The sequence below is a fragment of the Glandiceps talaboti genome, chromosome 9 (assembly GCF_964340395.1).
Source record: "Glandiceps talaboti chromosome 9, keGlaTala1.1, whole genome shotgun sequence".
Lineage (NCBI taxonomy): Eukaryota > Metazoa > Hemichordata > Enteropneusta > Spengelidae > Glandiceps > Glandiceps talaboti.
The window spans coordinates 3,595,949-3,617,495 of NC_135557.1; the positions used below are offsets into that span (position 1 = coordinate 3,595,949).

At 35.2% G+C, this 21,547-nt stretch overlaps 1 protein-coding gene across 1 annotated transcript in view; it reads left to right on the forward strand.

The window, feature by feature from the left end:
* LOC144440440 (heat shock factor 2-binding protein-like) overlaps window positions 1–20,136 on the forward strand; it is a 36,640-nt gene extending 16,504 nt beyond the window's left edge. Inside the window, exons 8-10 of the mRNA XM_078129810.1 lie at window positions 12,498–12,601; window positions 13,423–13,523; window positions 20,029–20,136. Coding sequence (XP_077985936.1) covers window positions 12,498–12,601; window positions 13,423–13,523; window positions 20,029–20,136 — 313 coding nt within the window. The remainder of the gene's footprint in view (window positions 1–12,497; window positions 12,602–13,422; window positions 13,524–20,028) is intronic.
* Window positions 20,137–21,547: the final 1,411 nt, after the last annotated feature.

Below are 21,547 nucleotides of genomic sequence, written 5' to 3' on the forward strand. Positions count from 1 at the left end.
AATATCCATATAACAGTAGTGATGTAGTCCTGTAAACTTTGAACAGTAAGGACAATATCCGTATAACAGTAGTGATGCAGTCTTGTAAACTTTGAACAGTAAGGACAATATCCATATAACAGTAGTGATGTAGTCCTGTAAACTTTGAACAGTAAGGACAATATCCATATAACAGTAGTGATGTAGTCCTGTAAACTTTGAACAGTAAGGACAATATCCGTATAACAGTAGTGATGTAGTCCTGTAAACTTTGAACAGTAAGGACAATATCCGTATAACAGTAGTGATGTAGTCCTGTAAACTTTGAACAATAAGGACAATATCCATATAACAGTAGTGATATAGTCCTGTAAACTTTGAACAGTAAGGACAGTATCCGTATAACAGTAGTGATGTAGTCATGTAAACTTTGAACAGTAAGGACAATATCCGTATAACAGTAGTGATATAGTCCTGTAAACTTTGAACAGTAAGGACAATATCCATATAACAGTAGTGATGTAGTCCTGTAAACTTTGAACAGTAAGGACAATATCCATATAACAGTAGTGATGTAGTCCTGTAAACTTTGAACAGTAAGGACAATATCCATATAACAGTAGTGATGTAGTCCTGTAAACTTTGAACAGTAAGGACAATATCCGTATAACAGTAGTGATGCAGTCTTGTAAACTTTGAACAGTAAGGACAATATCCATATAACAGTAGTGATGTAGTCCTGTAAACTTTGAACAGTAAGGACAATATCCGTATAACAGTAGTGATGCAGTCTTGTAAACTTTGAACAGTAAGGACAATATCCATATAACAGTAGTGATATAGTCCTGTAAACTTTGAACAGTAAGGACAATATCCATATAACAGTAGTGATGTAGTCCTGTAAACTTTGAACAGTAAGGACAATATCCGTATAACAGTAGTGATGCAGTCTTGTAAACTTTGAACAGTAAGGACAATATCCATATAACAGTAGTGATGTAGTCCTGTAAACTTTGAACAGTAAGGACAATATCCATATAACAGTAGTGATGCAGTCTTGTAAACTTTGAACAGTAAGGACAATATCCGTATAACAGTAGTGATGTAGTCCTGTAAACTTTGAACAGTAAGGACAATATCCATATAACAGTAGTGATGTAGTCATGTAAACTTTGAACAGTAAGGACAATATCCATATAACAGTAGTGATGTAGTCTTGTAAACTTTGAACAGTAAGGACAATATCCATATAACAGTAGTGATGTAGTCATGTAAACTTTGAACAATAAGGACAATATCCGTATAACAGTAGTGATGTAGTCTTGTAAACTTTGAACAGTAAGGACAATATCCATATAACAGTAGTGATATAGTCATGTAAACTTTGAACAGTAAGGACAATATCCATATAACAGTAGTGATATAGTCTTGTAAACTTTGAACAGTAAGGACAATATCCATATAACAGTAGTGATGTAGTCCTGTAAACTTTGAACAGTAAGGACAATATCCATATAACAGTAGTGATATAGTCTTGTAAACTTTGAACAGTAAGGACAATATCCATATAACAGTAGTGATGTAGTCCTGTAAACTTTGAACAGTAAGGACAATATCCATATAACAGTAGTGATGTAGTCCTGTAAACTTTGAACAGTAAGGACAATATCCATATTTGACACACACATCCGGATAAGTTAGAAAACAAATGTTTAATGGAAATAAAATAATACTAAAGCAATAATACAAGACACGCATAACAAAGGCAAAGGTAACTACATGTCAAATAAATCTATCATAAACCAAAACCACTTTGGGCAGAGGGCACTACTGATCTGGTCGATGGCAAGATGGGTGAGTATGAATTGTGGTGCCAGCTGAGGCAAGTTGGGGGCCTGTTGGAGGCCGAGTGATGCCAGTTGGAGGCGAATGGGGGCAGAAGTACGAAGTACGGTCCCCCAAAGTGCCATAGACCAGGTCAGTTGCCAAGAGGAGGTTGAAAGGGGTGGTGGTGGGAATGTGGAGAAGTGTACTACAGCTATGATGGTAGCGAATTCTTGTGAAAGAATGAGGTGATAGGCAATAAATGTGTGACTGGTATGGTCTGTAAACAGAGGTTATGTAATTGCTAGGTGTGTACCTTCCTGTGTTGTCAAACACTTATTTAACAAGTTAAATATTGTATTTGACACACACATCCGGATAAGTTAGAAAACAAATGTTTAATGGAAATAAAATAATACTAAAGCAATAATACAAGACACGCATAACAAAGGCAAAGGTAACTACATGTCAAATAAATCTATCATAAACCAAAACCACTTTGGGCAGAGGGCACTACTGATCTGGTCGATGGCAAGATGGGTGAGTATGAATTGTGGTGCCAGCTGAGGCAAGTTGGGGGCCTGTTGGAGGCCGAGTGATGCCAGTTGGAGGCGAATGGGGGCAGAAGTACGAAGTACGGTCCCCAAGACTGAGGGGTGGAAATGCCATGACCAGACCGAAGTACCCCCATGAGATGAGAGGTAGAATTTGTAATTTGTGCGAATTTGTAGTGTTTTAATGAAGTTTTTTACGGTTTTTGAATGGCCATCGAAATGAGTGGCCGCCAGCATCAGACTGAGGTCTGAGGTACGGCCACATCAACCGAAATGACGAAGTTTCACGGCCCAGGAGGACCGGGCTGGAGCCGGAGTCCGTGACTGGGAGGAAACAACGACTAGCCGAAATGAAGACACTTCCCGCCCTCAGAGGGCATAGGGCCCTACCGCTGAGGTGAAAGTGGCTACGCCGAAATGACACCAATCCACGAACCCAGCAAGGGAGGGGATGGGACCTCCACGGAACCGGAGGGGAAAGGGTGTCGGGGATCGAAATGCGTGAACGGACAACAGCAGGGGGCGAGATGAAGGGATGAACCGCCGGCAAGTGTTGTTCATCACGCAGGACCAAAGGACAGCAGAGCTGCGCCCCTGAGGGGGCGAGTGCTGACTGGGGAAGTATGAGTGCACGGGTGTGCTGGATGGTGGCCAGCCGCAAGTTAGGACCTACCAACTCGTCATGCCCGCACAAAAGAAATCTAAAATTTTGGACCTGGCCTCGCACTAAAAACCAGAGAAAAAACCTTTACCAGGCAAAAACTCTGGAAAAGCGTTAGGCCCCCCCCCCCCAAACCAAGAAGAAAGTAAGTCAAACTAAAAACACAGGAAACTAAACAAACAACCAAAGCTAACAACAGATGAAACACTTAACAATGGCCTTTGTTTTGAAGTCAGCAGCCATTAGCAAGTTTTTGGAAAGCCGTGTGTAATACATGTGAAGGTGTCCGTATGTAAGTGGTATAGCAGTCACTGTTCCAGCGTCCAAGCGTGCGAATGACATGGTCTGGCAGGTGGGCCGCTGCAGCCGCTGTGGCAGCCCCAATGCGGAAGGAGTGTCCGGCGTAGTTGTAAGGGTCCAGTCCCAGGCGTTGCAGTGCCACGCGTAAAAGGATGACGAATTTGGTCGAAGTCAGGGGTGAGCCGTCGGGAAGTACAAAGAGGGGGTCCTCAGCCGCTGCTGCCATAGCCGTGCGTATTTGGACAAACTGTGAAAGCGAAGAGACGGGGCACACTGTATTGGAAGTCCTGTACAGTTGTAGATCAAAACCTTTCCTGAAAGGGTCTGTCTTCGATGCTTTGATATGAACGGTGGCCGTAACTGCAGACCGCTGATGTGGATAAAACGAAACATCCCCGTAGCAGAGATGGGTATGGTGGCTGAATGATGCGGTCAAGGGAGTGAACTCGCCGCAGCGTAGAAACCCAAAGAACGCGAGAAGGAACGCAGATTCCAGAAGTAAGTCCGTGTACGATCCAAACAGTGTGTTATGCAAGAGATGGCACAGGTTTTGAAGCAGAGGAAGTGTGATCGGTAGGCGTGGATGGGGATTGTCTCCTTGTGCACGACGGATGCCGCGGATGATGTGTTGAAGCCGCAGGAGTGGTTGCCCCGATGTAGAGAGCAATGGATTTGGAAGCCCTGCCTGAACGTAGTGGTTACGTACCCCAGCCAAATACACCTTGATGGTTTTGTATGAGAGCCGAAGTGTGTGAGCACAATGGGAGACGAAGTAGATAAGTATCTCCTCGGAGATGTCGGGGTAAGCAGGCGATGGACCGGCGATGTCGAAGAGAGCAGTAAAACGTAGCCATGCTCGTAGGCCGGTGTTGTAGGATGACCTGGTTCTCGATCCCAGTGCCGATAATTGATATGATGAGATAGCCTGGTTTAGGTGAAGAGCACGTTGGAGGGTAGGGGGCACGGCTTGGCAGCTGCTCCAGGTGCTACTTGTCGGAAACGCTGCATCTGAAAACGAGAAAGAGAATCGGCAATTGTGTTAGTATTACTGGGGATGAATGCTGCGGAATACACAAAACTGCAGGTGGCAGCCACTAGAACTAATCGGCGCATAAGCATCATGATCACTTTTGACTTTGATCGGCCCTTGTTAATGATATGCACTGTTGCGAGGTTATCAGAATGAAAACTTTTCCCCCAAAGTACACTTGCTACTACAATCGGATAAAGTTCCTGAAAGGCAATGGAGAGAGAAGGGTTAGAGTCAAGCCTGAGGTCATGTGCCCAGTGTCCCTGGAACCAGTGTCCTTGGTAGTATCCACCGTAGCCCAGACCGCTAGCGTCGATGTACAGATCCATGCTCGGTGATGGGGTCTTTTCCTGCTCGTTTAATTGCGTTGATGGCGTCGTCCAGTTTGACATATGACAGTGAGAACTCTTCTTTGTTGAGTAGGTCATTTATGCTGGTGACCTTGGCACTGTTGCGTGGCGACGAAAGGTCTAAAATCAGTCTCTTCTTGTTTGAGTATTTTTTGTCAACGACGCCGAGGGGGCTGCAGCGAAACTCGGGAAATGGCGGAGAGTTGAAGGGACCGATCGTGTAACCTTTCCGCACCTCTTCCTCAAGCTGAATTGAAACAATGTTTGCCTGGTTGCGTGCCGAAAGCAGGTTTTGGGCGACGTAGGTGTCATGCGGTAGTGTAGTGACCCCCGTATGGAAACCGTTGGTGAGACCCGAAATCAAGTGGGTGACAAAATCACGGTCTGGGTGTGTAGTTAGTTCAAGGTCGAGAGCCGTAATGTCGACAGGAGTGGAGGCGCGGAGTCATTGTTTGTTGGTAATTGGCATATGGGTGCATTGCCCAGTTGACAGCCCATGGTTTTCTGAGTAGCAGCGGATGCAGGCATGTAATCGGTTACAGCTTACCTGGCTGCAGCCATTCTTGGTTTTAAAGTTATTGCAAATTTCCTTTCCGCGGAACTTGATGCGAGGGCGCCCTTGGCAGTCCTGGTCAGCGGAACCGGAAGTTGACGAGAAAGCGGAACCGGAAGTCGATGAGAATGCGTTTCCGGTTGTCGTTGTAGTGGGAGCAGCCAGTTGGTTACAAAAACCCGTTGCGTGACTGAGGCTATTACAGATCCGACAGGCGTTGGCTTTCTGCCCAGAGAAAATTGAACAAAATAAATTGTTGTCGCGTTTGGACCAGTCTACCTTAATGTTATGTAGTTCTAGTAGCACTGCTGCCCGGGCAGAGAATGCACGGTGGTATTCATAGAAGGTGAGGCCCGAGTAACGAGTGGCCATGTCAATAATGTCTCGTTGGTATGCATCTAGTTCTGCCCGACGATTTGGGTAAGCTCCGCACATAATGTTCTTGTATATCGAAAAAGCGAGGATGAATTCCTGCAGGGTCAAAGGTCGAGAGCGGCGAGTGTCTTGGAGTGGACGTAGTGTATAGGCTGCTTCGTCCACGACGATATGGCGGTCATAGTCAGATTGCTTATAGCTGGGTATAAGGAGACAAGCCAAGTTGACATCCTTACCTTGCAGTATGTCCCGACGGGTAGAGGCCGACACCAGCTCGATATGGGGCAGGCTGTCGGAGGAGATGCCCGACGTGGCGAGGAGATCGGGGTCGTTACTGTGTCCATTGTTCGGGTTGTTGGTTTCGTCGCCTTGAGTGGTGCGTGACGTCCCACGGTGGGCGTTACTGGCTGGCGAATTTGTATCCGGAGTACCATTAGCCGTTGAATTGGCGAGAGCTGACGACAGTCGATCGATGGATCGTCTCAACTCAGCAAAGCAATGTGGAGAAGTGTACTACAGCTATGATGGTAGCGAATTCTTGTGAAAGAATGAGGTGATAGGCAATAAATGTGTGACTGGTATGGTCTGTAAACAGAGGTTATGTAATTGCTAGGTGTGTACCTTCCTGTGTTGTCAAACACTTATTTAACAAGTTAAATATTGTATAACAGTAGTGATGTAGTCCTGTAAACTTTGAACAGTAAGGACAATATCCGTATAACAGTAGTGATGTAGTCCTGTAAACTTTGAACAGTAAGGACAATATCCATATAACAGTAGTGATGTAGTCCTGTAAACTTTGAACAGTAAGGACAATATCCATATAACAGTAGTGATGTAGTCCTGTAAACTTTGAACAGTAAGGACAATATCCGTATAACAGTAGTGATGTAGTCCTGTAAACTTTGAACAGTAAGGACAATATCCATATAACAGTAGTGATGTAGTCCTGTAAACTTTGAACAGTAAGGACAATATCCATATAACAGTAGTGATATAGTCCTGTAAACTTTGAACAGTAAGGACAATATCCATATAACAGTAGTGATGTAGTCCTGTAAACTTTGAACAGTAAGGACAATATCCATATAACAGTAGTGATATAGTCCTGTAAACTTTGAACAGTAAGGACAATATCCATATAACAGTAGTGATGTAGTCCTGTAAACTTTGAACAGTAAGGACAATATCCATATAACAATAGTGATGTAGTCCTGTAAACTTTGAACAATAAGGACAATATCCATATAACAGTAGTGATGTAGTCCTGTAAACTTTGAACAGTAAGGACAATATCCATATAACAGTAGTGATGTAGTCCTGTAAACTTTGAACAGTAAGGACAATATCCATATAACAGTAGTGATGTAGTCCTGTAAACTTTGAACAGTAAGGACAATATCCATATAACAGTAGTGATATAGTCCTGTAAACTTTGAACAGTAAGGACAATATCCATATAACAGTAGTGATATAGTCCTGTAAACTTTGAACAGTAAGGACAATATCCATATAACAGTAGTGATGTAGTCCTGTAAACTTTGAACAGTAAGGACAATATCCATATAACAGTAGTGATATAGTCCTGTAAACTTTGAACAGTAAGGACAATATCCATATAACAGTAGTGATATAGTCCTGTAAACTTTGAACAGTAAGGACAATATCCGTATAACAGTAGTGATGTAGTCATGTAAACTTTGAACAGTAAGGACAATATCCATATAACAGTAGTGATGTAGTCCTGTAAACTTTGAACAGTAAGGACAATATCCGTATAACAGTAGTGATGTAGTCCTGTAAACTTTGAACAGTAAGGACAATATCCATATAACAGTAGTGATATAGTCCTGTAAACTTTGAACAGTAAGGACAATATCCGTATAACAGTAGTGATATAGTCCTGTAAACTTTGAACAGTAAGGACAATATCCGTATAACAGTAGTGATGTAGTCCTGTAAACTTTGAACAATAAGGACAATATCCATATAACAGTAGTGATGTAGTCCTGTAAACTTTGAACAGTAAGGACAATATCCGTATAACAGTAGTGATGTAGTCCTGTAAACTTTGAACAGTAAGGACAATATCCATATAACAGTAGTGATGTAGTCCTGTAAACTTTGAACAGTAAGGACAATATCCATATAACAGTAGTGATGTAGTCCTGTAAACTTTGAACAGTAAGGACAATATCCATATAACAATAGTGATGTAGTCATGTAAACTTTGAACAGTAAGGACAATATCCATATAACAGTAGTGATGTAGTCCTGTAAACTTTGAACAGTAAGGACAATATCCATATAACAGTAGTGATGTAGTCCTGTAAACTTTGAACAGTAAGGACAATATCCATATAACAGTAGTGATGTAGTCCTGTAAACTTTGAACAGTAAGGACAATATCCGTATAACAGTAGTGATGTAGTCCTGTAAACTTTGAACAGTAAGGACAGTATCCGTATAACAGTAGTGATGTAGTCCTGTAAACTTTGAACAGTAAGGACAATATCCATATAACAGTAGTGATGTAGTCCTGTAAACTTTGAACAGTAAGGACAGTATCCGTATAACAGTAGTGATGTAGTCCTGTAAACTTTGAACAGTAAGGACAATATCCGTATAACAGTAGTGATGTAGTCCTGTAAACTTTAAACAGTAAGGACAATATCCATATAACAGTAGTGATGTAGTCCTGTAAACTTTGAACAGTAAGGACAATATCCGTATAACAGTAGTGATGTAGTCCTGTAAACTTTGAACAGTAAGGACAATATCCGTATAACAGTAGTGATGTAGTCCTGTAAACTTTGAACAGTAAGGACAATATCCATATAACAGTAGTGATGTAGTCCTGTAAACTTTGAACAGTAAGGACAATATCCGTATAACAGTAGTGATGTAGTCCTGTAAACTTTGAACAGTAAGGACAATATCCGTATAACAGTAGTGATGTAGTCCTGTAAACTTTGAACAGTAAGGACAATATCCATATAACAGTAGTGATGTAGTCCTGTAAACTTTGAACAGTAAGGACAATATCCATATAACAGTAGTGATGTAGTCCTGTAAACTTTGAACAGTAAGGACAATATCCATATAACAGTAGTGATGTAGTCCTGTAAACTTTGAACAGTAAGGACAATATCCATATAACAGTAGTGATGTAGTCCTGTAAACTTTGAACAGTAAGGACAATATCCGTATAACAGTAGTGATGTAGTCCTGTAAACTTTGAACAGTAAGGACAATATCCGTATAACAGTAGTGATGTAGTCCTGTAAACTTTGAACAGTAAGGACAATATCCATATAACAGTAGTGATGTAGTCCTGTAAACTTTGAACAGTAAGGACAATATCCATATAACAGTAGTGATGTAGTCCTGTAAACTTTGAACAGTAAGGACAATATCCATATAACAGTAGTGATGTAGTCCTGTAAACTTTGAACAGTAAGGACAATATCCATATAACAGTAGTGATGTAGTCCTGTAAACTTTGAATAGTAAGGACAATATCCATATAACAGTAGTGATGTAGTCCTGTAAACTTTGAACAGTAAGGACAATATCCATATAACAGTAGTGATATAGTCATGTAAACTTTGAACAGTAAGGACAATATCCATATAACAGTAGTGATGTAGTCTTGTAAACTTTGAACAATAAGGACAATATCCGTATAACAGTAGTGATGTAGTCCTGTAAACTTTGAACAGTAAGGACAATATCCGTATAACAGTAGTGATGTAGTCCTGTAAACTTTGAACAGTAAGGACAATATCCGTATAACAGTAGTGATGTAGTCCTGTAAACTTTGAACAGTAAGGACAATATCCGTATAACAGTAGTGATGTAGTCCTGTAAACTTTGAACAGTAAGGACAATATCCGTATAACAGTAGTGATGTAGTCCTGTAAACTTTGAACAGTAAGGACAATATCCATATAACAGTAGTGATGTAGTCCTGTAAACTTTGAACAGTAAGGACAATATCCGTATAACAGTAGTGATGTAGTCCTGTAAACTTTGAACAGTAAGGACAATATCCATATAACAGTAGTGATGTAGTCATGTAAACTTTGAACAGTAAGGACAATATCCGTATAACAGTAGTGATGTAGTCCTGTAAACTTTGAACAGTAAGGACAGTATCCGTATAACAGTAGTGATGTAGTCATGTAAACTTTGAACAGTAAGGACAATATCCGTATAACAGTAGTGATGTAGTCCTGTAAACTTTGAACAGTAAGGACAGTATCCGTATAACAGTAGTGATGTAGTCTTGTAAACTTTGAACAATAAGGACAATATCCATATAACAGTAGTGATGTAGTCCTGTAAACTTTGAACAGTAAGGACAGTATCCGTATAACAGTAGTGATGTAGTCTTGTAAACTTTGAACAGTAAGGACAATATCCATATAACAGTAGTGATGTAGTCTTGTAAACTTTGAACAATAAGGACAATATCCATATAACAGTAGTGATGTAGTCTTGTAAACTTTGAACAATAAGGACAATATCCATATAACAGTAGTGATGTAGTCTTGTAAACTTTGAACAGTAAGGACAATATCCATATAACAGTAGTGATGTAGTCCTGTAAACTTTGAACAGTAAGGACAATATCCATATAACAGTAGTGATGTAGTCCTGTAAACTTTGAACAGTAAGGACAATATCCATATAACAGTAGTGATATAGTCCTGTAAACTTTGAACAGTAAGGACAATATCCATATAACAGTAGTGATGTAGTCCTGTAAACTTTGAACAGTAAGGACAATATCCATATAACAGTAGTGATGTAGTCATGTAAACTTTGAACAGTAAGGACAATATCCATATAACAGTAGTGATGTAGTCATGTAAACTTTGAACAGTAAGGACAATATCCATATAACAGTAGTGATGTAGTCATGTAAACTTTGAACAGTAAGGACAATATCCATATAACAGTAGTGATGTAGTCATGTAAACTTTGAACAGTAAGGACAATATCCATATAACAGTAGTGATGTAGTCCTGTAAACTTTGAACAGTAAGGACAATATCCATATAACAGTAGTGATGTAGTCCTGTAAACTTTGAACAGTAAGGACAGTATCCGTATAACAGTAGTGATGTAGTCTTGTAAACTTTGAACAGTAAGGACAATATCCATATAACAGTAGTGATGTAGTCCTGTAAACTTTGAACAGTAAGGACAATATCCGTATAACAGTAGTGATGTAGTCCTGTAAACTTTGAACAGTAAGGACAATATCCGTATAACAGTAGTGATGTAGTCCTGTAAACTTTGAACAGTAAGGACAATATCCGTATAACAGTAGTGATGTAGTCCTGTAAACTTTGAACAGTAAGGACAATATCCGTATAACAGTAGTGATGTAGTCCTGTAAACTTTGAACAGTAAGGACAATATCCATATAACAGTAGTGATGTAGTCCTGTAAACTTTGAACAGTAAGGACAATATCCATATAACAGTAGTGATGTAGTCCTGTAAACTTTGAACAGTAAGGACAATATCCGTATAACAGTAGTGATGTAGTCCTGTAAACTTTGAACAGTAAGGACAATATCCATATAACAGTAGTGATGTAGTCCTGTAAACTTTGAACAGTAAGGACAATATCCGTATAACAGTAGTGATGTAGTCCTGTAAACTTTGAACAGTAAGGACAATATCCATATAACAGTAGTGATGTAGTCCTGTAAACTTTGAACAGTAAGGACAATATCCATATAACAGTAGTGATGTAGTCCTGTAAACTTTGAACAGTAAGGACAATATCCATATAACAGTAGTGATGTAGTCCTGTAAACTTTGAACAGTAAGGACAATATCCATATAACAGTAGTGATGTAGTCCTGTAAACTTTGAACAATAAGGACAATATCCATATAACAATAGTGATGTAGTCCTGTAAACTTTGAACAGTAAGGACAATATCCATATAACAGTAGTGATGTAGTCCTGTAAACTTTGAACAGTAAGGACAATATCCATATAACAGTAGTGATGTAGTCCTGTAAACTTTGAACAGTAAGGACAATATCCGTATAACAGTAGTGATGTAGTCTTGTAAACTTTGAACAGTAAGGACAATATCCGTATAACAGTAGTGATGTAGTCCTGTAAACTTTGAACAGTAAGGACAATATCCATATAACAGTAGTGATGTAGTCCTGTAAACTTTGAACAGTAAGGACAATATCCATATAACAGTAGTGATGTAGTCCTGTAAACTTTGAACAGTAAGGACAATATCCGTATAACAGTAGTGATGCAGTCTTGTAAACTTTGAACAGTAAGGACAATATCCGTATAACAGTAGTGATGTAGAAAATAGGCCGAAGCATGGCAGTTTAAACAACCAGTCAGCGATAAATTTCTGGCTGTGAAAATGGATGTATTTATTGAAATTGAAATCTACGAAATCTTTAGAATTTATGGTAAAATATTTGAGTGTTTTCGGTTGCTATCAAATTACTCACTGACAATTGTTCTTACCTCAATAATATTGGGTGACATCAACAATTGTATAATTGTGTCATAATAGTGTCAGGGAGAGGCCTAGTTTAGGGTTTTCAAAGTGAAGAAGTCGAACACGATGGGAGGGAGGAATCCGTGCACCTCCCACACCCCCCTCCCACACCCACCTCCATGGCCACTTCGTGCCCGCCAATAGTTTTCCATTTATAATTACTATTTAATAGGCTATACTAAAAATTTTGTACATTCCTGTAAGATAAAAATAACAAATATTTACATTACATTGTGGCATTTATACCTCTTGTTGATAAAAAATAATCATAAAAGTCAACTACTCGTACATTTCTCTTGTGTTTCTTCTTTGACAGTTTAATCCTGATGTGTCTGTATAACATTAGTATTAATCAGAAGGGTCTCGATTTTATCATAAATATTGAAGGTATTATACCATTACTTGCATGGCTGTTAACAGGTGAGTTACATTGTCAATACTAAAGGTATTATACCATTACTTGCATGGCTGTTAACAGGTGAGTTACATTGTCAATACTAAAGGTATTATACCATTACTTGCATGGCTGTTAACAGGTGAGTTACATTGTCAATACTAAAGGTATTATACCATTACTTGCATGGCTGTTAACAAGTGAATTTCATTTTCAATATAAATCTATAGACAATAGACTATTATCTGATTCCAACAAGAGACAGCTTGTATGTGTAATCTTGTTTTAGTTAAGGCCTCCTAAAAAAATTGTGTGGTTCCGATTAAGCTCAATTTTAGAATAGGTGAGGTAGTTAGATTTTTTACTTTATTTTATTATATTTTTTTTCATGTGTCTAGTTCAGGTAGTTATGTTTTCTGTTGTTTTTTCATATGGTCTCTGTGTTATTGGTTTATTTTCATCAGATGTACAGCCATTACAGATTGAATGAACAGTTTTATATTGTATTTTTAAGTTGATGTCAGTTTCCGCATCCACTATTTCTGGCGAGACTTCACAATTTTCACAATTTTTTTTAGGGTTGGCAATGAAAAACTAGGTGGGGGTCGGGTAACCAGAACCAAACATTTTATTTTTTTAGACTTTAGCAACAACCCCAACAATCTAGGACATGACATACATTTTAAGTATTTTGAAAATTGATAGAGGGTTGCGTGATGTTATTTGATAGATGTACCAGGGAAAAATTCTGATTTAGAATAATTGAATTTAACACTGTCTTGTACTACTCTGATAGCATGTATGATGTAGTTAACAATGTGTATTTTATCCTTAACTATGATAACAGAGGAAAAGGAAACAGACAATCAGATCCACACTCTGAAATTAATGCAGTCTTTAACAATAGCATCAGATAATATAAAGTTGATCCATCAAATAAATGAAGAGGTGAGTAAAGTCTGTTATATTCTATAATTTACTGTAAGTAAAGTCTGTTATATTCTATAAGTTACTGTAAGTAAAGTCTGTTATATTCTATAAGTTACTGTAAGTAAAGTCTGTTATATTCTATAAGTTACTGTGGGTGAAGTCTTATATTCTATAAGTTACTGTAAGTAAAGTCTGTTATATTCTATAAGTTACTGTAAGTAAAGTCTGTTATATTCTATAAGTTACTGTAAGTAAAGTCTGTTATATTCTATAAGTTACTGTAAGTAAAGTCTGTTATATTCTATAAGTTACTGTGGGTGAAGTCTTATATTCTATAAGTTACTGTAAGTAAAGTCTGTTATATTCTATAAGTTACTGTAAGTAAAGTCTGTTATATTCTATAAGTTACTGTAAGTAAAGTCTGTTATATTCTATAAGTTACTGTAAGTAAAGTCTGTTATATTCTATAAGTTACTGTAAGTAAAGTCTGTTATATTCTATAAGTTACTGTAAGTAAAGTCTGTTATATTCTATAAGTTACTGTAAGTAAAGTCTGTTATATTCTATAAGTTACTGTGGGTGAAGTCTGTTATATTCTATAAGTTACTGTGGGTGAAGTCTGTTATATTCTATAAGTTACTGTAAGTGAAGTCTGTTATATTCTATAAGTTACTGTAAGTAAAGTCTGTTATATTCTATAAGTTACTGTAAGTAAAGTCTGTTATATTCTATAATTTACTGTAAGTAAAGTCTGTTATATTCTATAAGTTACTGTGAGTAAAGTCTGTTATATTCTATAAGTTACTGTAAGTAAAGTCTGTTATATTCTATAAGTTACTGTGGGTAAAGTCTGTTATATTCTATAAGTTACTGTAAGTAAAGTCTGTTATATTCTATAAGTTACTGTGGGTGAAGTCTGTTATATTCTATAAGTTACTGTGAGTAAAGTCTGTTATATTCTATAAGTTACTGTAAGTAAAGTCTGTTATATTCTATAAGTTACTGTGGGTGAAGTCTTATATTCTATAAGTTACTGTGGGTAAAGTCTGTTATATTCTATAAGTTACTGTAAGTAAAGTCTGTTATATTCTATAAGTTACTGTGGGTGAAGTCTTATATTCTATAAGTTACTGTGGGTAAAGTCTGTTATATTCTATAAGTTACTGTGGGTGAAGTCTTATATTCTATAAGTTACTGTGGGTAAAGTCTGTTATATTCTATAAGTTACTGTAAGTAAAGTCTGTTATATTCTATAAGTTACTGTAAGTAAAGTCTGTTATATTCTATAAGTTACTGTTAGTAAAGTCTGTTATATTCTATAAGTTACTGTAAGTAAAGTCTGTTATATTCTATAAGTTACTGTAAGTAAAGTCTGTTATATTCTATAAGTTACTGTTAGTAAAGTCTGTTATATTCTATAAGTTACTGTAAGTAAAGTCTGTTATATTCTATAAGTTACTGTAAGTAAAGTCTGTTATATTCTATAAGTTACTGTTAGTAAAGTCTGTTATATTCTATAAGTTACTGTAAGTAAAGTCTGTTATATTCTATAAGTTACTGTAAGTAAAGTCTGTTATATTCTATAAGTTACTGTGGGTAAAGTCTGTTATATTCTATAAGTTACTGTAAGTAAAGTCTGTTATATTCTATAAGTTACTGTAAGTAAAGTCTGTTATATTCTATAAGTTACTGTGAGTGAAGTCTGTTATATTCTATAAGTTACTGTGAGTAAAGTCTGTTATATTCTATAAGTTACTGTTAGTAAAGTCTGTTATATTCTATAAGTTACTGTAAGTAAAGTCTGTTATATTCTATAAGTTACTGTAAGTAAAGTCTGTTATATTCTATAAGTTACTGTAAGTAAAGTCTGTTATATTCTATAAGTTACTGTGGGTGAAGTCTGTTATATTCTATAATTTACTGTAAGTAAAGTCTGTCATATTCTATAAGTTACTGTGGGTAAAGTCTGTCATATTCTATAAGTTACTGTGGGTAAAGTCTGTTATATTCTATAAGTTACTGTGGGTAAAGTCTGTTATATTCTATAAGTTACTGTGGGTGAAGTCTGTTATATTCTATAAGTTACTGTGGGTAAAGTCTGTTATATTCTATAAGTTACTGTAAGTGAAGTCTGTTATATTCTATAAGTTACTGTGGGTGAAGTCTGTTATATTCTATAAGTTACTGTGGGTGAAGTCTGTTATATTCTATAAGTTACTGTGGGTGAAGTCTGTTATATTCTATAAGTTACTGTGGGTAAAGTCTGTTATATTCTATAAGTTACTGTAAGTAAAGTCTGTTATATTCTATAAGTTACTGTGGGTGAAGTCTTATATTCTATAAGTTACTGTGGGTAAAGTCTGTTATATTCTATAAGTTACTGTAAGTAAAGTCTGTTATATTCTATAAGTTACTGTAAGTAAAGTCTGTTATATTCTATAAGTTACTGTAAGTAAAGTCTGTTATATTCTATAAGTTACTGTGGGTAAAGTCTGTTATATTCTATAAGTTACTGTGGGTAAAGTCTGTTATATTCTATAAGTTACTGTAAGTAAAGTCTGTTATATTCTATAATTTACTGTGGGTAAAGTCTGTTATATTCTATAAGTTACTGTAAGTAAAGTCTGTTATATTCTATAATTTACTGTGGGTAAAGTCTGTTATATTCTATAAGTTACTGTGGGTGAAGTCTGTTATATTCTATAAGTTACTGTGGGTGAAGTCTGTTATATTCTATAAGTTACTGTGGGTAAAGTCTGTTATATTCTATAAGTTACTGTGGGTAAAGTCTGTTATATTCTATAAGTTACTGTAAGTAAAGTCTGTTATATTCTATAAGTTACTGTGGGTAAAGTCTGTTATATTCTATAAGTTACTGTGGGTAAAGTCTGTTATATTCTATAAGTTACTGTGGGTAAAGTCTGTTATATTCTATAAGTTACTGTAAGTAAAGTCTGTTATATTCTATAAGTTACTGTGGGTAAAGTCTGTTATATTCTATAAGTTACTGTGGGTAAAGTCTGTTATATTCTATAAGTTACTGTGGGTAAAGTCTGTTATATTCTATAAGTTACTGTAAGTAAAGTCTGTTATATTCTATAAGTTACTGTGGGTAAAGTCTGTTATATTCTATAAGTTACTGTAAGTAAAGTCTGTTATATTCTATAAGTTACTGTGGGTAAAGTCTGTTATATTCTATAAGTTACTGTGGGTAAAGTCTGTTATATTCTATAAGTTACTGTGGGTAAAGTCTGTTATATTCTATAAGTTACTGTAAGTAAAGTCTGTTATATTCTATAATTTACTGTGGGTAAAGTCTGTTATATTCTATAAGTTACTGTGGGTGAAGTCTTATATTCTATAAGTTACTGTGGGTAAAGTCTGTTATATTCTATAAGTTACTGTGGGTAAAGTCTGTTATATTCTATAAGTTACTGTGGGTAAAGTCTGTTATATTCTATAAGTTACTGTGGGTAAAGTCTGTTATATTCTATAAGTTACTGTAAGTAAAGTCTGTTATATTCTATAATTTACTGTGGGTAAAGTCTGTTATATTCTATAAGTTACTGTGGGTAAAGTCTGTTATATTCTATAAGTTACTGTGGGTAAAGTCTGTTATATTCTATAATTTACTGTGGGTAAAGTCTGTTATATTCTATAATTTACTGTAAGTAAAGTCTGTTATATTCTATAAGTTACTGTAAGTAAAGTCTGTTATATTCTATAAGTTACTGTGGGTAAAGTCTGTTATATTCTATAAGTTACTGTGGGTAAAGTCTGTCATATTCTATAAGTTACTGTGGGTAAAGTCTGTTATATTCTATAAGTTACTGTAAGTAAAGTCTGTTATATTCTATAAGTTACTGTGGGTAAAGTCTGTTATATTCTATAAGTTACTGTAAGTAAAGTCTGTTATATTCTATAAGTTACTGTAAGTAAAGTCTGTTATATTCTATAAGTTACTGTAAGTAAAGTCTGTTATATTCTATAAGTTACTGTGGGTAAAGTCTGTTATATTCTATAAGTTACTGTAAGTAAAGTCTGTTATATTCTATAAGTTACTGTAAGTAAAGTCTGTTATATTCTATAAGTTACTGTAAGTAAAGTCTGTTATATTCTATAAGTTACTGTGGGTGAAGTCTTATATTCTATAAGTTACTGTAAGTAAAGTCTGTTATATTCTATAAGTTACTGTAAGTAAAGTCTGTTATATTCTATAAGTTACTGTAAGTAAAGTCTGTTATATTCTATAAGTTACTGTGGGTAAAGTCTGTTATATTCTATAAGTTACTGTAAGTAAAGTCTGTTATATTCTATAAGTTACTGTAAGTAAAGTCTGTTATTCTATAATTTACTGTGGGTGAAGTCTTATATTCTATAAGTTACTGTGGGTGAAGTCTGTTATATTCTATAAGTTACTGTGGGTGAAGTCTGTTATATTCTATAAGTTACTGTAAGTAAAGTCTGTTATATTCTATAAGTTACTGTGGGTAAAGTCTGTTATATTCTATAAGTTACTGTGGGTAAAGTCTGTTATATTCTATAAGTTACTGTAAGTAAAGTCTGTTATATTCTATAAGTTACTGTAAGTAAAGTCTGTTATATTCTATAATTTACTGTGGGTAAAGTCTGTTATATTCTATAAGTTACTGTAAGTAAAGTCTGTTATATTCTATAATTTACTGTGGGTAAAGTCTGTTATATTCTATAAGTTACTGTGGGTAAAGTCTGTTATATTCTATAATTTACTGTGGGTGAAGTCTGTTATATTCTATAATTTACTGTGGGTGAAGTCTTATATTCTATAATTTACTGTGGGTGAAGTCTGTTATATTCTATAAGTTACTGTAAGTAAAGTCTGTTATATTCTATAAGTTACTGTTAGTAAAGTCTGTTATATTCTATAAGTTACTGTAAGTAAAGTCTGTTATATTCTATAAGTTACTGTAAGTAAAGTCTGTTATATTCTATAAGTTACTGTAAGTAAAGTCTGTTATATTCTATAAGTTACTGTGGGTAAAGTCTGTTATATTCTATAAGTTACTGTAAGTAAAGTCTGTTATATTCTATAAGTTACTGTAAGTAAAGTCTGTTATTCTATAATTTACTGTGGGTGAAGTCTTATATTCTATAAGTTACTGTGGGTGAAGTCTGTTATATTCTATAAGTTACTGTGGGTGAAGTCTGTTATATTCTATAAGTTACTGTAAGTAAAGTCTGTTATATTCTATAAGTTACTGTGGGTAAAGTCTGTTATATTCTATAAGTTACTGTGGGTAAAGTCTGTTATATTCTATAAGTTACTGTAAGTAAAGTCTGTTATATTCTATAAGTTACTGTAAGTAAAGTCTGTTATATTCTATAATTTACTGTGGGTAAAGTCTGTTATATTCTATAAGTTACTGTAAGTAAAGTCTGTTATATTCTATAATTTACTGTGGGTAAAGTCTGTTATATTCTATAAGTTACTGTGGGTGAAGTCTGTTATATTCTATAAGTTACTGTAAGTAAAGTCTGTTATATTCTATAAGTTACTGTGGGTGAAGTCTGTTATATTCTATAAGTTACTGTGGGTAAAGTCTGTTATATTCTATAAGTTACTGTGGGTGAAGTCTGTTATATTCTATAAGTTACTGTAAGTAAAGTCTGTTATATTCTATAAGTTACTGTGGGTGAAGTCTGTTATATTCTATAAGTTACTGTGGGTAAAGTCTGTTATATTCTATAAGTTACTGTAAGTAAAGTCTGTTATATTCTATAAGTTACTGTAAGTAAAGTCTGTTATATTCTATAAGTTACTGTAAGTAAAGTCTGTTATATTCTATAAGTTACTGTAAGTAAAGTCTGTTATATTCTATAAGTTACTGTAAGTAAAGTCTGTTATATTCTATAAGTTACTGTGGGTAAAGTCTGTTATATTCTATAAGTTACTGTAAGTAAAGTCTGTTATATTCTATAAGTTACTGTAAGTAAAGTCTTATATTCTATAAGTTACTGTGGGTAAAGTCTGTTATATTCTATAAGTTACTGTGGGTAAAGTCTGTTATATTCTATAAGTTACTGTGGGTAAAGTCTGTTATATTCTATAAGTTACTGTAAGTAAAGTCTGTTATATTCTATAAGTTACTGTGGGTGAAGTCTGTTATATTCTATAAGTTACTGTGGGTAAAGTCTGTTATATTCTATAAGTTACTGTGGGTGAAGTCTGTTATATTCTATAAGTTACTGTGGGTAAAGTCTGTTATATTCTATAATTTACTGTGGGTGAAGTCTGTTATATTCTATAAGTTACTGTAAGTAAAGTCTGTTATATTCTATAAGTTACTGTGGGTGAAGTCTGTTATATTCTATAAGTTACTGTGGGTAAAGTCTGTTATATTCTATAAGTTACTGTAAGTAAAGTCTGTTATATTAAATAAATAAACTAAATTATGTGTATTGTACAGTTATCTACTGAAGTATTTGAATAGTTTTATAGTTGTAAATATTAATAAACTAAATTATGTGTATTGTCTTTATATAGTTACCTATTAAAGTTTTGGAAAGGTTTTGCAGTTGTAAACATCAAGATCTGAGAGAAACTGCTCTGGAGCTGATGATGGATATGAAGGCAGTACAGGCAGAGCCATAGATGTGTGGTTGGAATTGTTTATGAATTGATGTTACCAAGGCATGCAGTACAGGCAGAGCCATATAGATGTGTGGTTGGAATTGTTTATGAATTGATGTTACCAAGGCATGCAGTACAGGCAGAGCCATAGATGTGTGGTTGGAATTGTTTATGAATTGATGTTACCAAGGCATCACAGCTATAGCTATTTGAGACTATGAAAGCTATTAGTACTTGAATTACGACAGAAATCTCAAGACATTATCACCCAAGATGACTTAATTACTCTATAAGGGCTTATTAGGGTAAATATGATGAACACTATCTTAAAACCGATCAGATCATCACAACTGTAGGTGCACAACTTGATGACAAGTTTGAGAGCTTCTTCTGTAACTAATAATAGATGTGGGTGTTCTAGGTCTTTGATATGTGTGTTATACATTTCAACACGGCATTTCCACACACATGATAATGATAGCTTTTAGAGTGTCATCCTTCAAAAACTATTTATAGTAAGTGTCCATGTTTAGTCTTTAAAATGTATTGTACATTACAACTAGCAGTTTCCACTGATAACAACAACTTTGCAGTCTCCTTTTTGAGACTACCAGTAATAAGTATATGTGTATTTGGTCTTTGAAATATACTAACACTATATTTTTCATCATTTTGGTTTCTAAATAAATGGTTACGTATATTTTACCATTCACTATCACTTGATTACCCAGCCACTATTAAAACTCTTACCATATTAACTGCTGTGATACTGTTTCATTCATATAGTATATGAGAATAGTATCACAGCAGTTAATACGGTAGGAATTTTACTTGTGGCTAGTATAATCATTGAACAAGTGAAGGGTACAATATAAGTAACCTTTTATTAGGAAACAAAAAAAGTGACAAGAAATGCCAACCATGTCACTTTTTAACACATTAGTTTCCAAACTTCCTTAATTTGCTACATTGTCCATTTTATCCTGTAAAGATAATGTGATGTGATATGTAAAATGCATTGTAGATATCACTTCACGCAAACCACAGATAAAGATAATGTGATGTGACATATGAAATGTAATGTAGATATCACTTTATGCAAACCACAGATAAAGATAATGTGATGTGATATATGAAATGTAATGTAGATATCACTTTATGCAAACCACAGATAAAGATAATGTGATGTGATATATAAAATGTATTGTAGATATCACTTTATGCAAACCACAGATCAATAATCAAACACTCACCAATATGCCAAATATTCCAGTTATAAAAAAGATCAAACATTCCATAGTTTGCCAGCCACAATGAACACTGTTCAAAAACTACAATACCTGTGAAATAGCTGAACTGGAATATGGTATTTTTTATACCTTGGATTTTGTGAACCACACTTCAGATGATATCCTCTTTACTTATAATTGGT